We start from the raw sequence: 12,928 nt of genomic DNA on the forward strand, positions 1-12,928 counted from the left end.
CCACCTCACTCACAACCAAACGCACCCCACACACAAACACAGACGCAGAAAAATAAAGCAAAACAGAAGTATGTAGTTATATATATGTGCGACCATTGAAGGAGACAAAAAGAGGCAGAGGCAATATATATATATATATAAAGCCCCGATAAAGGCTCACGGCGTTTGATGTCTTCTTCCACGCCCGCCTACTACTCTGGATCATTAAACAACTCTTTATCCTCTTTTATTATATATATATATATATATATATCCGTCTTATGCTTGTTTCTCTCCCCCTCCCTCCCTCCTCCTTTCGTTCGCTGCTATTTCGTCGCGTGTGCCTCCCTTAGTTTCGGATGCAGACGCCGACCAGGCTCTTCACTCACCACAAACGCCCCCTGTTTCCCGCTTCTCGTCGTGTTCACACACAAACCCGGACAAAAAAAAAAAACGGTGCGTCTTTTCCTCCTTTAAATATGGGATATGTATGTAATTTGTTTCCTTCATTTATTCCCCCACCCTCACCCACCCACCCACCCACCAACACCACCTGGTTTCGATCTTTTATTCCTCTCTTAGTCCCACTTCAGAGACTCGTGTGGGGGCCCTCACTTTTTTTCCCCCCTCCAATAAGTTGTGGAGCACAAGTTACACAAACTTGTACATGCAATGTTGTATATATATATAGGCATAAAATATATTATTATATATGTATGTTTTTTTTTCCTTTCAATCAACGTTATTACATTTCAGACGTACATTGCTTCCAAGAAGTTGGCACGTGCGTAGATGTATTGAGAGTATCTACTGCACTGTTGACTCTCGTCTGTCCTTCACTCCTTAAGTATCTCAGTTCCCACCGCTGCTACACAGCTCTCGACCCCAAAACATCCTTCCAACTTCATCCTTCACAACCTGAGAAGGTCTCATCTTTCCAGCCTCTCTTTTTTCTCTTCCCCGCTCTTCATTCCTCCACAAACGGCCGTTTCTTCGCCACCATTTTATGTCTTTTTTTTTTAAGGCGTTCGAGAGCTGCTTTTACTTATCCTGTTGCGTGTGATTACGCTACTAGTTGCACCTGTCGACGTTGCTCACCCATATGCATGAATATATGCGTACACTCATTAAGATGTATTGCGGTGACGACGTTTTATTTCTGTTTTTTCTTTTGTTTTTTCCGTGTTGGCTTATACCGCACTTCGATGGCCTCACATACTTCCTTCCCTTACATTTTTTCCTCCACGTTTTATTTCCTCGCTTATTAAGTTATCTGACCAATAAAACGCACGCGCAAAAATACGTAGATAAGAATATGTATGAATGTATATCTTTGTGCGGTTCTCGCCTGCCTCGACCCATTCTTCTTCACGGTGGAACAACCGTACAGCAGGCGCAGAAACATCAATGCATACACAATGAACACAAACACGACTTCACAAAACTGCAAGCCGCGCAGCGCAGCGCGATCCGCTTCGCCGCACACCCACGTAATGCAAAGGGGAAAAGATGAGGGAACAGCAAAAAAATAAAATAATAAATAAATTTTTTTACTCCCCCCTCCCCCACCCCCATATTAGCTCTCTTACGCTGGTTCATCTTCTCTTTGGTAGCTTCGTCAACATTGTTTTTTGTGACTCCTTCGTAGGTCGTTTGTGACATGGGGCGGTTGTGCGGGGACTTCATCTCCACCCCGCGCTCCCGGCCTCCCCCCTACCGTCGCCGTTAGTTTGGCTGCGGTGACACATCTACGGCCACGCCGTTCACGGTTTTTGTATCTTGCTTTTGTTTTTATCTCGTTTTTAGAGGTGGAGAGACGGTGGCTGCTTGTAGCAAAGGTATCGTGAGTTGCAGAACGAAAAAAGGATTGACAGGATAAATTAAGGGTGGGAGAGCCGCGCTAACTCTTCGCCGCCCAGCGCCGCGCCGACCGCCTCACAATTCATCAGGCGGCACCCGCGGGGTATCCTCATCCCCCTTGCGTTTAAGTGCTATGACAGTGCCTGGCATCACACCGTAGCGTCTCACAGGCTCAAGGTCGTCGTCCAGTAGCAGACCACCATCCACCCGCACCAGCACCTGCGAGGTTGGAGGGATTTTGTACACCTGATGCAGGTATCGCTTGAACGTGTGCACACGAACATTCTGCCAGTCGCCAAATATCTCGTAGCTCTGATCACCGTGGCTAACAATAATGCGGTAGGCATTATTTGCCTGCGGGCTAATGGAACTGAAGTTGACACTCACTAGTGCCTCAGCTGGAAACGTTTTTGGTGTTCCTTTCACGGCGGTGAGAGCATCGCCTTGTGCGATTTGCCCAGGAGCGTGACGAAACAGTTTACCGTGGCGTGCGACATGACCGTGGTAGCAGGGGAAAAGGCGACACGTGTGTGCGTATTTCCGTTGGTGCTTACGATCGTTGATTTGTGTGCAGAGATCGTCTTTTGGGCATAAGGCCAGGTCGTCCCGTACTGTGCTCGTGCTACTTCCAGAAATGGTTGAGTTCCCATCGCTGACGCCTGTGCCCAGTCTCCCTTGTCGGCCTTGTGGCTGCTGCTCCACGATGATTCCATGCCCCCCCCGCATCCCCGCGCCGCCGTTCACAGGGATCGACAAATTTTGAATGGGTGAAAGTTCGTTGTGGACCGGTGAAGACACGGAAAACAAAATGGGAGAGGCAAAGTCAACCCCATGCTGTGCCGAATTTGGTGATCCCAAACTCCGCGGTGTGGCACGTTGATTATGATGCGGAGATCGGAGGCTCGTGCTATTCGTTGGTGGGGACGCACTACCAGCAAGAGCAGGTGGCATAGCAAATCCTGACGGGGCATAGCTGCCCGAAAATGTTGATACTCCTCTACTGCCAAAGCTATCCATAAAATCACTCTTTTTTTCCACAGGAATGGGCGCACTAGATAGTGGCCGTGCTGCAAACCGGCTTTGACTCGCATCCCCATGAAAGGAGCTATTACTACTCCACGCGTATGGTGGGGACGTTGAAAGATGTGGATCACATGCCCTGTTACTGTGCGAGAGGCTCTGTAGGCGATAACGTGCCTGCACATTCAAAGCGGAAAAGCCTAGATCTTCCTCCCCGTCATCGTGCGTATTGTGCGTGTGTACTTGCAACGGACTCGATACCATGCATCCACCATTCTTCTCTGACGGGTAGTGGTACTGGTTGCCATTACTCCCGTTGTTGCAGTAGAACCTAGCGTACGGTTGGTGAGTGCGGCTGCCGGAGCCGACATCGTCCTCGACGCCGCTAGCATAAAGAGCCGTGACAGCAGGGCCACCCCGTTCACTACTTCTTGACGGTATCCGTTCACTCATTTCTCTCTAAAAAACTCCCTCACCTCCGCCCCCTTCCTTCTCCGTCGAATGAACGTTCCCAAAGTGTGTTATTACCTTTCCTGCTCGCTCTCTGTTGTTCCTCCGTCTTCTCCCTTTACCTTCAGCTTGCTGTTCCTTGTGGTCGCAGTGTTTGCTCGAAGAAGTCGTCCACCTCCTCCGTTGGACCTTTGGAACCGTCAAAATTGCAAAATGTAAGTGTGTGCTGTGTGTGTGTGTGTGTGTGTGTGTTGGTCAAGCCCAAAGAAATCACGCTGTGGAACAAATATGCGACGCTGCTAACGCATCCAACCAAAATAACAAGATATGAAACAAAGAAAAACGTGGAGAGAAAGAGAGAAAGGGAGTACAGGGCGCATGCGGCAAGAGAAAAAAAAGCATTGAATGGACAGTCAATGTAAATCATATGGCTTAACCATATATATATATATATATATTCTACAGGCAGACATACAGGTTCGCAGACACAGAGTGCGACAGAAAAGAGGTGCGGTGGGAAATCCACCACGTGCATGCCTTTAGGTGCCTCCAATGAAAAACACCGTTCACTTTCATGCGGTGAGGCGCTGGAACAATTCGTCCAGCCCGCACGTGGCCAGGCCGGTGCTAAACGTCAAGCGTACACACACAGCCAATGTCAAAATCCAGGAGACCGGTGTGTCGTAGGACACGTGAACTGGGAGGCTGTGACGGGTCCTGTTAAAATAGGCGTCCTCGTCTACACTGGCGCGGAGGATACGTTCCATGACACCTATGCTTCGCCGCATGAGCTCCTCCCTCTCAATGCCGTCTACGCCAAGAGTGAGCCACGCTGTCACACTGTCAAGGCTGCCGTCACCTGCCACCAACACATTTAGGTTGGCAAACAAAGTGCCGTGTGTGCGCCGCAGCACCTCCCATCGTGATGAGTGGCATCGCAGCTCCGGCGAGTTTCCTGCTGTCGGAAACAGCAGGGTCATCAAAGCTCGCGTGGTGGTGATTTCACCCGAAGTTTGGCTTCGGTTTCATGGCAAACGCGTAGTCCATCACATGTGTGCGATACGCCCGTGCAAAGTCCTGCAGAGAGCGACCGGCAATACCCAGCCACGTCACGGCGGTGTCCAAAAGCAGGCACAAATCGTCCTTGTTCCCGTCCTCAAAATCCACAACCCGATTCACAGAGTCTACTCGCCCTGCATCCGTGGGCACCACCGCTGATGCTGCCACCACCGCAGTGCATGATGTAGCCTTTCCCCCACTAAGCCGGTTTAGCCACTTCGGCACGACGATCTCCAACAGAATTCTCGTCAGGAGCGTCTTCGGTGAAAAGAGGTACGCGTGCCGCACATACTCGACGGCGGCTTGATCCACAAGGAAGGCGAGGAAGTCGTCGAAGCACATACCGTACTCCGCCATCCAGCTCCCCTCACTTCGCACCAGAGACTTGAGGTAAGTGACAATGCTGGCATCAAGCCGATGGGAGCAATGGCTGAAGAAGACAAGCTTGCTGGAGCCAATGACACTCATCTCGCACTCCGTCACAAAAAGTTCAAAAGAGGGGAACAGCACAACACCGTCAAGCGTCGCTGCAAATTCCTGTAGAAACGGAACTGCAAGATAATTAAGGTGCGTCAATGAATCAAACACCTGGCGCAAGACTCCCTCCATTTCGCCGCGGTCCTCAGCGGAGGGAACTTCCCATCCGCCCTGGGTCGAGACCCCGTTTGTTGCCTTGTAGGACGAGGTATCGCAGAGGCATTGCCGAAGCAACACTGACAGCGAAGAAGCGGCGTCTGGGACGGACGCGCCTGACTCCGTGGCGGCCGTCGCGGTAGAAGCGTAATAACTGCCTGCAGGGTCCAGAGCATCATCGCCAGCGAGCCACGCCAGGTCGCCGGTCGCGGGTAACGCTGCAGCTGGAGTATTGTTAGCGGCAAAACCTGATGAGGTGTCTTGCATTTGTTGCAGAATCGCGTCGTGTTTGCATCTACCGCCGCTTACAAGGGAAAGCCCAACAGCAAAGCGACCCAATATTCCCAGTTGCCGCTCCATCACGCCCAGCCGAGACTCCCAATGAGCCCGTCGTGAGGGTTCTGAAGCGGCGTCTGTAATGAGATCCAATTGCTCCTTTAGCAGCGGGGCCAAGGCGAGAGCTTCGTACTCCTCTGCAACGTGCAGCTGGTCGTGGAGAGTCTCCAGCGTGTCAGTGATGCGAACAATGCGCTCCATCTCTGACGCCTCTGCCGCAATGTGCTGCTGCCGCCGCTCCTCCTCCACACTTACAGCCCGTCGCATCAGTGAAATCTTCACACGATCCGCCACATTCCCATCATCCAGTGCGTGCAGCGTTGAGAGATGCATGCGCTGCTGCCGCAGGCGGTCTTGTAGCATTTGCGTGTGTTGCCAACGACGAAACGATGACACAGCATCTTCTCTGGCAGCCTGCTCCTGCGTCTCCAGGCCAGCACGAGCGTCCATCGACTCCATCACGCACCGCGCGCAAAGCTTATCACGCTGCAGAACGTCATTGAAGAATTCCTCCAAAACCGGCACCGCATTTGCCACAAGCGTTAAGGGTTCCAACAAAAGCAAAAAGTTTTGCAGCGACAATCGCTCAGCCCCAGCATCCCCGTTGGTGTCGACTTGTTCATGCTTAAACGTGCGCAAAGACTCTGCAATTTCTTCGCGTGTAGCTGCAATATAATCGCATGTGACGTGACGAAGTGCCATCGCTGCCGTAGCATCCATAATAGAAGGCACTGCGGCAGACCACAACCAGTCGCTCATAGTAAAAGTGTTCCTGCACGCTTCAGCCCAAACCTCCGCGCATGAAAGTTCATAGTGTAAACACACGTCCCAGCAGCGAAGCGTAAAAGGTCGTCCCTCTGTCATAACCCCACGGCAAATAATAAACTCTTCAACGGCAAAACGGCATGCACTGCAGCAGAAGAAGGGGGACAAAAAAATAAGCGAGAAGAGGAATACCATATGTATTCATGATCATAGGAACGTCATCATAGGGCCACCATCAGCAGCAACACCCCCGCAAGAGCAACGACAAGGAAGGAGTATTTTATTCATAGACATACTGCTGCAGGTTCATCCTCCCTGTTTCGTTTAACTCATACACACACAAACACTCCTTCGTTTATCACCTTGGTCTTAATATGGCACCTTCGGCTCTGCAAATCCAACACTCCCGCCCTGACAACGCCTACAAGAATCGTTATCATATATATATGGATGCATGTGTGCATGCAAAGATGCATTCCAGTCGTACGGTTTACTCATCTTCTCTCCCTTCTGCTGAAGTGTGGCATTGCATCGGTGAGGATTTGATTCATGGCAACGGTAGGACCCGTGGGCGACAGGCGTGTTCGGGGGACTCCTCACTGTTAACTGCAGTTGCATCAACTATGTGCGTGTAGTGCCACGATGACTGCTCGGTTGTAGTCTTCGGCGATATCCTCCCAGGCTCCGATGACCCCGTTAGCGTCGCATCAGGCCACCACTGCCTTTCAGCCAACTCCGCGTGCAACCTGTCACGCTCAAGTGTCAGCCTGTCAATCACAGCCTGCATATTTCGGTGCAGTTCATTTACTTCGTACCGGTCCTCTATGTCGATGGACTTGTACCGCCGCACTTCCTCCCTAAGTTGGCGGTTCTCCTCCAAAAGTTTCCGGTAACTAGCGGTATCCGCAACAGACGCTGACGCACTCAGAACAAGCGGGACACTCCTGCTGCAAGAAGCTGCGGCAGGAAACTGAGATTGTGTTTCACTCCTGTGGCCTCCCCACGGCGACGTGTCGGTACTCGCGGGTGAGGTGGACGCGATTGCCTCTAGAAGGATGGAGTAGAGGAGCCTGGAACCGTAATTTGCCTCAACGGTGATCGCGGCTCGCACCCCATGCTCCATCTCCTCTACTGTGCGTCGCTCCGCCGCAAGCCGCATCGCCCGCTCCACACGCAGCAGTTGTTGCAGGTTTGTCATCGTGGTTAGCTCCCTGGCAGATGATGTGCTGCCTCCTGCGGCCCCTGGCACCTCGGCCCCTAAATGATGCAGATTGTGCTCGTTAGCGCACGGTAAAAAAGTTGCCGCGTCCTTGCCTGGCAGTCGCCTAATCCACTCCTGCGTCAACGCAGAGCGCGAGGTGTTACGTCTTACAACTACAGGCGATCGATAAGCATCAGCTTTAGGTTCTTCTTGACAACACTGCATGCACGGATTGTCCGTCAGGGCAACACCAGAGAGGGAAGTTGCCAGACTGCGGGTTGACGGTGTCCAACCGCTGTGCTGCGGCAGCGCACGGCATCGACAACCAGGCTCCATCTCTTCGAACTATGAAATGCACCGGTCCCAGAAAAAAAAAAAACAGGTGCAACGACGTTGTTGTGGCGGCTGTGGAGTGTTGCGCTCACCAAAGAGGCCAAAACAGTGTGCCCTTGTCGCACACACCTGCGCGCAGAGAGAAAGAGGCGCAGCAAAAGGCGCAAACAGTAAAAAAAAAAAGGAATAAAAACGCGCAAACAAAGTGCCGGTGTGCAGAAAGGCCGATAGAGTGAGAAATCAAGCACACAACAGGAAGTGTGTCCGGCACACCGAACACCTATTTTATTACAAACTGTATTCACTTGTTTTCTTAGTTAACGTGTCGCACAATGCAAAAACAATAACAAAGAGTGGACTGCTCCATAAGTTATAAGCCCTCAATTGGCCGGCACACCGCATGGGATGCGGCGGGCCAATACGCCGAACATCCGCGGCGAGATGGCGCCGTCGAAGAGCGGCACAAGTGATACAACAGACCCACGGCAGCGTGAATCCCGTTGCAGCGCCTCGGAAAGAAACAGGGCGCGATCCAACAACAGCAGCGCCTCAACGAGATGACACATCCACATCCGAAGTACCGTCATGCCGAGAAAAGGGACAAAGTAGGCAGCAAAAAACTCCCGTCCAATTTCGGTCGCCAACGCCACGTTCGTGTCGGAGACCAAAAAATTACTCTGTGCCTCGCGGCAGGAAGAACAGATGTGCTGGTGCCATACGCCTTGCGTTTGTTTCGGCGTTGCGGCTTCAGTTGGAAAATACTCGCGGCACACCTCCACGTAGAGCACCTCCATCGTTATGGTGCTTTTTATTTTGGCAATTCGGCGCAGAAACGCCGGCTCCAAGTGAGGCACCTCAACGAATGGGCAGCACGGTGGCCCCGCCATCGACGCGGCCGTGGCACGGCGCCAGCGTTCCCGCAGGCGGTTCCAAAATAGCTTCAGGAGACTACGGTAAAAAAGCACGCAGGCGGATGCGCGGTGCCCGCTGGCGGAGACGGTGGACCACATATCAAACGGCTGGGTGGCGAGGAGAAGGGATAAGTGCTCCGTTTGCCACCCGCGTTCTTGCAGCTCACGGCTGAGCGGAAACCCATCATTCGTCAGTGCATGCCAGCAGCAGCTCACAAGCAGCAGCCCGCGCGACGCACTCTCTGCGAAAAGACGGCACACGTTGGACCCCAGGTCGCCACACGGGTGAAGCCCAATCATGACAACGTTGCGAAGGTCAGGGACGTAGACAACCGGCATGCGTGGGGGAAGCGGAGGCACCACGCGGCGCACGACGGCCAGCCTCATATCCCACACATCTGCTGCAGGCGGAAGATGGAGAGTCTCAACGAAGGCCTCATCTGCCTGAGATGAGCCATGACAACACTGCAACAACGTCACAGATTGCTTTTGTCTCCCATCGTCCATGATGACAAAGTGACGGTTGTGGGCGTAATCATACCCAACGACGGTGAGAGACGTCTGCTCATACCGGTACACGGCATTGTCTGATGCACCGGGTCCCTCTGCCCCCTCCACCAATCGTTCTTCTCCCTGCGATTGCCGTTGTGGGGATGCTGGCGGCGGCAGCTGCTTTTGTTGCTTTACGGGTAAAAGTACTTCCGCACGTGTGCCACGCGGCAGCTGCAAGTTCGTTAAACACGCATATGTGTCCAAAATATCACGCAACATGTCCCGTGCTGCTGCTACGCCACCCATGCAGCCCCCTTCTGATGCCACGCGACTTCGCTTCGCAGATGTCGTGTTTTCCGCAGCCGCCTTGGAAGTATACGTCACCTCGTCAGTAAAGAAGGTGGTGATGACCTTCTTGTTGAATGCTTGCCCCGACAGTTTTTGGTTCCACTCATCCAATGTGTTCATCGATGGCAGCTCCGCCAGCCTCGTCGCGTCGTCAGTCTGGAGATGATGTCGTGCGTGTCGCATGATGGCCATGATGTTCCCCCGTCGTACGATATAAGAGCAGATGCGACACTGAAGCTTCGTGCTGTCGTCGACTAGCCTTGAGGTTCTATATGCCTCCGTTTCTTCGAGTTCCGTCTGCTCAACTGCAGTCAGGCCCACAGAACCCAGAAAACTTTCCGAAGGCGCCCCGTCAGAGAGGCGAACGTGGCCCCGAAGCACCTCCGCCCAGTTCATGTATGGCCCAACCCGACACGCAACAGTGGCCATATGACCACGCGGCTCATAAATCAAGTTAAGCATGTCGCGACCTTCAGATACCCCCTGCGCCGCGTCCACGGAAAGACGTCCCTGTAGCAGAAACTGCACCCGCTCCACCGCCCGGGCCTTGTGTGAGGAGTTGCAGTCGAGCCCAACCACCTGCAGCCCATCACACAAGGCGAGTGCCCGTGAAACGTAACCTTTGCCTTCGCCAACATTTAAAACGGTTTCCACTAGCTCCTCCGGCGGTAACCCAGTGTCTCTCTGGGCGGAATTACAGCAGTTGACAAGGTCCACAATCGTGTCCCGCATAACACTCACTTCATGCTGCTTTTTTGTCCCCATACCGTGCCCAAGCACGGCCTCCATCACCCGAGCTCGACGATGCTGTTCCCGTGCATCAGCATCTATGTGTCTCGCATCCGGTGGAGATGATGCCAAAGATGCTGCTGCAACAGCAGACACGTCTTGGGTGGTCCGGAGCGTCAGATTTGCCGCATCATTTTGCGGGCGCCGCTGCCGATTCATCTGCAATGTCCTCGTTTCCAAAAAGAATGCGTGCAGCTCCGCCGCAGCGCCTACTGGCGGGCCATCACGAATAATGGAATGCAACTCACCCACCAGAGTGTTATCGTCCGACGCCAGAGTGGAGAAGGCCTCGCATAGGCCCCGCATGTACGTCACCTCCTCCTCCTGCACGGCGCTGCCGTCCAAGTGCGCCAGCCCCTCCGCATTATTAGCGGCATCTTGCCCTTCATGAAAGAGAAATATGCGGAAAAAGTCCTCCGGGTGGTACTGAATAAGACGCGTCTTACGGAGGAAGGCTGCAAGCTTGTCAATATACGCCTTTAGCTGCGGATGCTGCTCCGCGGCGCCGTGAGCACCGTAGGTGAAAATGCTGTACGTCTCCACGTCACTGCCCGGTGGCGAAAAGGCAGAAGGCAGCGGAAGCAGCAGACGATGAACCATCACCAACTACTCCTGTAGAACCTAACGCCCATCATTACAACGTACAGGGGCGTGTACACACAAAATCAAGCCCACGGCAATGCAGAAGCAAGCAAACGAACCACACACAAAAGAAATGCTCGTAGTGAAGATAACACACCAAAAAAAAAAACGACAACATAATAATTACAAGAAACACGAGAATACATGAGAGACAACAGCATTCATTCCAAAGCAAAGAGAACCACCAATGATAGCAAAAATAAAAATAAAAAAACATCCTCAGAGGCAACTCCAAGATGTGGGGCGGCAACAAACTTCCGTGACAAGCTCACATCCATGGGACCAAAGAGACGCTAAGAAGTACCAGAGACAAACGCATCTTCAAGGCAAGATGACTGGGTGATGGACGGCACTCGCCAGCTTCCACGCTCAACCGTAACTTGTGCTATGTGACACACATATCAATACATACATTTAAGACATCTCTTTTGCGTCGGACGTACTCCCCTCTGCGCCTGATGATTACTAAAAGTTGGCCTACGGCGTGCCGAGCATCGGTTGAGTCCTTCTTCCCCCCCTGCGTGTTGTTTCTGGCAGACCTCCATGGTTTTAGTCATGGATGTGTGTGGTGCACAAAACACAGACAGCAAGCCCAAGACATGGAGGTGATTCCTCCTTCTCTTTCACCTACTCCTCTTTCTCACCCCCCACCCTCACCCCCTCACCCCACACCCCCCACCCCCCACACGTCCGTTTTTATTCTATGCAAAACTTAAAGACTCTCCTCATCGACAGGTGGGCCTCACCCCTCATCCCTCACACATACAAGTTACATTACCTCCACCCCACGCCCGTAAAATTAAAAATGCTGGATGTGAGCAAATCAGCATTCTCCGTCTTCGACCTTTTATTTTTTTTTTATTTTCCTTTTCATTTTATGCTTCACAAAACACGTGGGTAAAAGTATGCGTGTATGCCTCCTTGTTAAAGAACTGCGCTAGGACTCGACAGAGGGAGTTGGCGCTGCATCAACGCACTCACGCAGGCAGTCGGTGTATGCTGTATACTCCTCTGGCCGAAAGCAAGCAAAGCAGCAGAGATCAAACGCGGTGGTTTCTTTCTTCAGGTACGCCACAGTTTCGCTGACGGCAATGCGAGTAGCGGAAAGCAGTGGATAGCCGTAGACGCCAGTGGCCACGCAACAAAACCCAACGGTACGCAGCCGATTTTGGTGAGCCAGCGAAAGGATAGAACGGTAGCAGCTTCGCAAAAACTCCGGTTTTTCCAGCGTGGGCCCCACCGTGTGCAGCACGTAGCGGGCGGGGAGTCCATAGCCCTTCGTAATCCTGCATTGCCCAATCCCGCAGCCACTAAAAGTGGCACACTCACGCAAAAGTAACGGGCCAGCCGCCGTATGTACGGCTCCATCAACACCCCCACCGCCAAGGCAGCGCGTGCTCGTCGCATTTACAATGGCATCCAGCTGCAGGTCCGTCACGGGACCCTTGTAGAGGGCGATGCGCTGCAGAATGGGGTGCGACAGACTCACCGGCGTCAGATCACTCAGTGTGACCGGGTGAGGCACGGTGCAGCGCCAACCAGGAAGGGTACTGCGGTCCACGGTCTTCCACTTCTCAATGGGCATGTCAAACACCGCCTTTTCGACGGGTGAGAGCGGTGGCGCGAGTAAGTGTGCACGGGAAGGTGAAGTTCGTCTCGGCTCACCTTTCAACCCAGCAGGCTCCGTTCCGGAGTACGTCACAAACTTGATTGGCGTCCCTGCATTCCCCTCTTCTCCCGCCGCAGCCGCCTGCTTAGACGTGCTTTCCTGTAAGGTTTGGCGTTTATTCATATTTCACTTCCTCCGTCAAGCGCAGCGAGAGCGCGTAACGGTCCTATAACTACCGGCGCAAAGAGATACGGAGAGGAAAGATAAGATACTCATATCGTCAAAGTGGGATCCCTCTCACTGCCGCCCCAGACAACGCATTCATTTAAGCAAACAAGCAAGCGGAAAATGTTGTACATATGACGCAAGTAAGCGCCACGTGGAGCGCATTGACGTGTACGCTCACATGGCAAGGCAGAGAGAAAAAAAAAAAACTCCAAACAAATACAGACAACACTTAGATCATGTACAAATTCCAAACAAACAAACAAACAAACAAAA

At 52.7% G+C, this 12,928-nt stretch overlaps 6 protein-coding genes across 6 annotated transcripts, besides 11 other annotated features; all 6 read right to left on the bottom strand.

The window, feature by feature from the left end:
• Positions 1-123: 123 nt before the first annotated feature.
• Positions 124-140: a microsatellite.
• An 87-nt stretch (positions 141-227) lies between these two features.
• Positions 228-253: a microsatellite.
• Positions 254-496: 243 nt separating this feature from the next.
• Positions 497-533: a microsatellite.
• Positions 534-657: 124 nt separating this feature from the next.
• Positions 658-697: a microsatellite.
• A 433-nt stretch (positions 698-1,130) lies between these two features.
• Positions 1,131-1,159: a microsatellite.
• Positions 1,160-1,501: 342 nt separating this feature from the next.
• Positions 1,502-1,525: a microsatellite.
• Positions 1,526-1,914: 389 nt separating this feature from the next.
• On the bottom strand, positions 1,915-3,312 carry TraAM80_08714 (uncharacterized protein; the record flags this gene model as incomplete). The annotated part of the gene is made up of 1 exon (XM_029385449.1): positions 1,915-3,312. The coding sequence occupies one exon, from the start codon at positions 3,310-3,312 to the stop codon at positions 1,915-1,917; it is 1,398 nt and encodes a 465-aa protein (XP_029234681.1).
• Positions 3,313-3,528: 216 nt separating this feature from the next.
• Positions 3,529-3,561: a microsatellite.
• Positions 3,562-3,747: 186 nt separating this feature from the next.
• Positions 3,748-3,767: a microsatellite.
• Positions 3,768-3,881: 114 nt separating this feature from the next.
• On the bottom strand, positions 3,882-4,289 carry TraAM80_08715 (uncharacterized protein; the record flags this gene model as incomplete). The annotated part of the gene is made up of 1 exon (XM_029385450.1): positions 3,882-4,289. The coding sequence occupies one exon, from the start codon at positions 4,287-4,289 to the stop codon at positions 3,882-3,884; it is 408 nt and encodes a 135-aa protein (XP_029234682.1).
• Positions 4,290-4,311: 22 nt separating this feature from the next.
• Positions 4,312-6,201, bottom strand: TraAM80_08716 (uncharacterized protein; the record flags this gene model as incomplete). Its single annotated transcript, XM_029385451.1, has 1 exon — positions 4,312-6,201. The coding sequence occupies one exon, from the start codon at positions 6,199-6,201 to the stop codon at positions 4,312-4,314; it is 1,890 nt and encodes a 629-aa protein (XP_029234683.1).
• Positions 6,202-6,649: 448 nt separating this feature from the next.
• On the bottom strand, positions 6,650-7,639 carry TraAM80_08717 (uncharacterized protein; the record flags this gene model as incomplete). Its single annotated transcript, XM_029385452.1, has 1 exon — positions 6,650-7,639. The coding sequence occupies one exon, from the start codon at positions 7,637-7,639 to the stop codon at positions 6,650-6,652; it is 990 nt and encodes a 329-aa protein (XP_029234684.1).
• A 377-nt stretch (positions 7,640-8,016) lies between these two features.
• Positions 8,017-10,776, bottom strand: TraAM80_08718 (uncharacterized protein; the record flags this gene model as incomplete). Its single annotated transcript, XM_029385453.1, has 1 exon — positions 8,017-10,776. One exon carries the CDS (start codon positions 10,774-10,776, stop codon positions 8,017-8,019), a length of 2,760 nt encoding a protein of 919 aa, XP_029234685.1.
• Positions 10,777-11,461: 685 nt separating this feature from the next.
• Positions 11,462-11,502: a microsatellite.
• A 161-nt stretch (positions 11,503-11,663) lies between these two features.
• Positions 11,664-11,695: a microsatellite.
• A 60-nt stretch (positions 11,696-11,755) lies between these two features.
• Positions 11,756-12,610, bottom strand: TraAM80_08719 (Appr-1-p processing domain-containing protein; the record flags this gene model as incomplete). The annotated part of the gene is made up of 1 exon (XM_029385454.1): positions 11,756-12,610. The coding sequence occupies one exon, from the start codon at positions 12,608-12,610 to the stop codon at positions 11,756-11,758; it is 855 nt and encodes a 284-aa protein (XP_029234686.1).
• A 293-nt stretch (positions 12,611-12,903) lies between these two features.
• Positions 12,904-12,927: a microsatellite.
• The last annotated feature ends 1 nt before the right edge of the window (position 12,928 follows it).

This window comes from Trypanosoma rangeli (genome assembly GCF_003719475.1).
Source record: "Trypanosoma rangeli strain AM80 chromosome Unknown Tra_15.4_contig_00453, whole genome shotgun sequence".
Classification (NCBI taxonomy): domain Eukaryota; phylum Euglenozoa; class Kinetoplastea; order Trypanosomatida; family Trypanosomatidae; genus Trypanosoma; species Trypanosoma rangeli.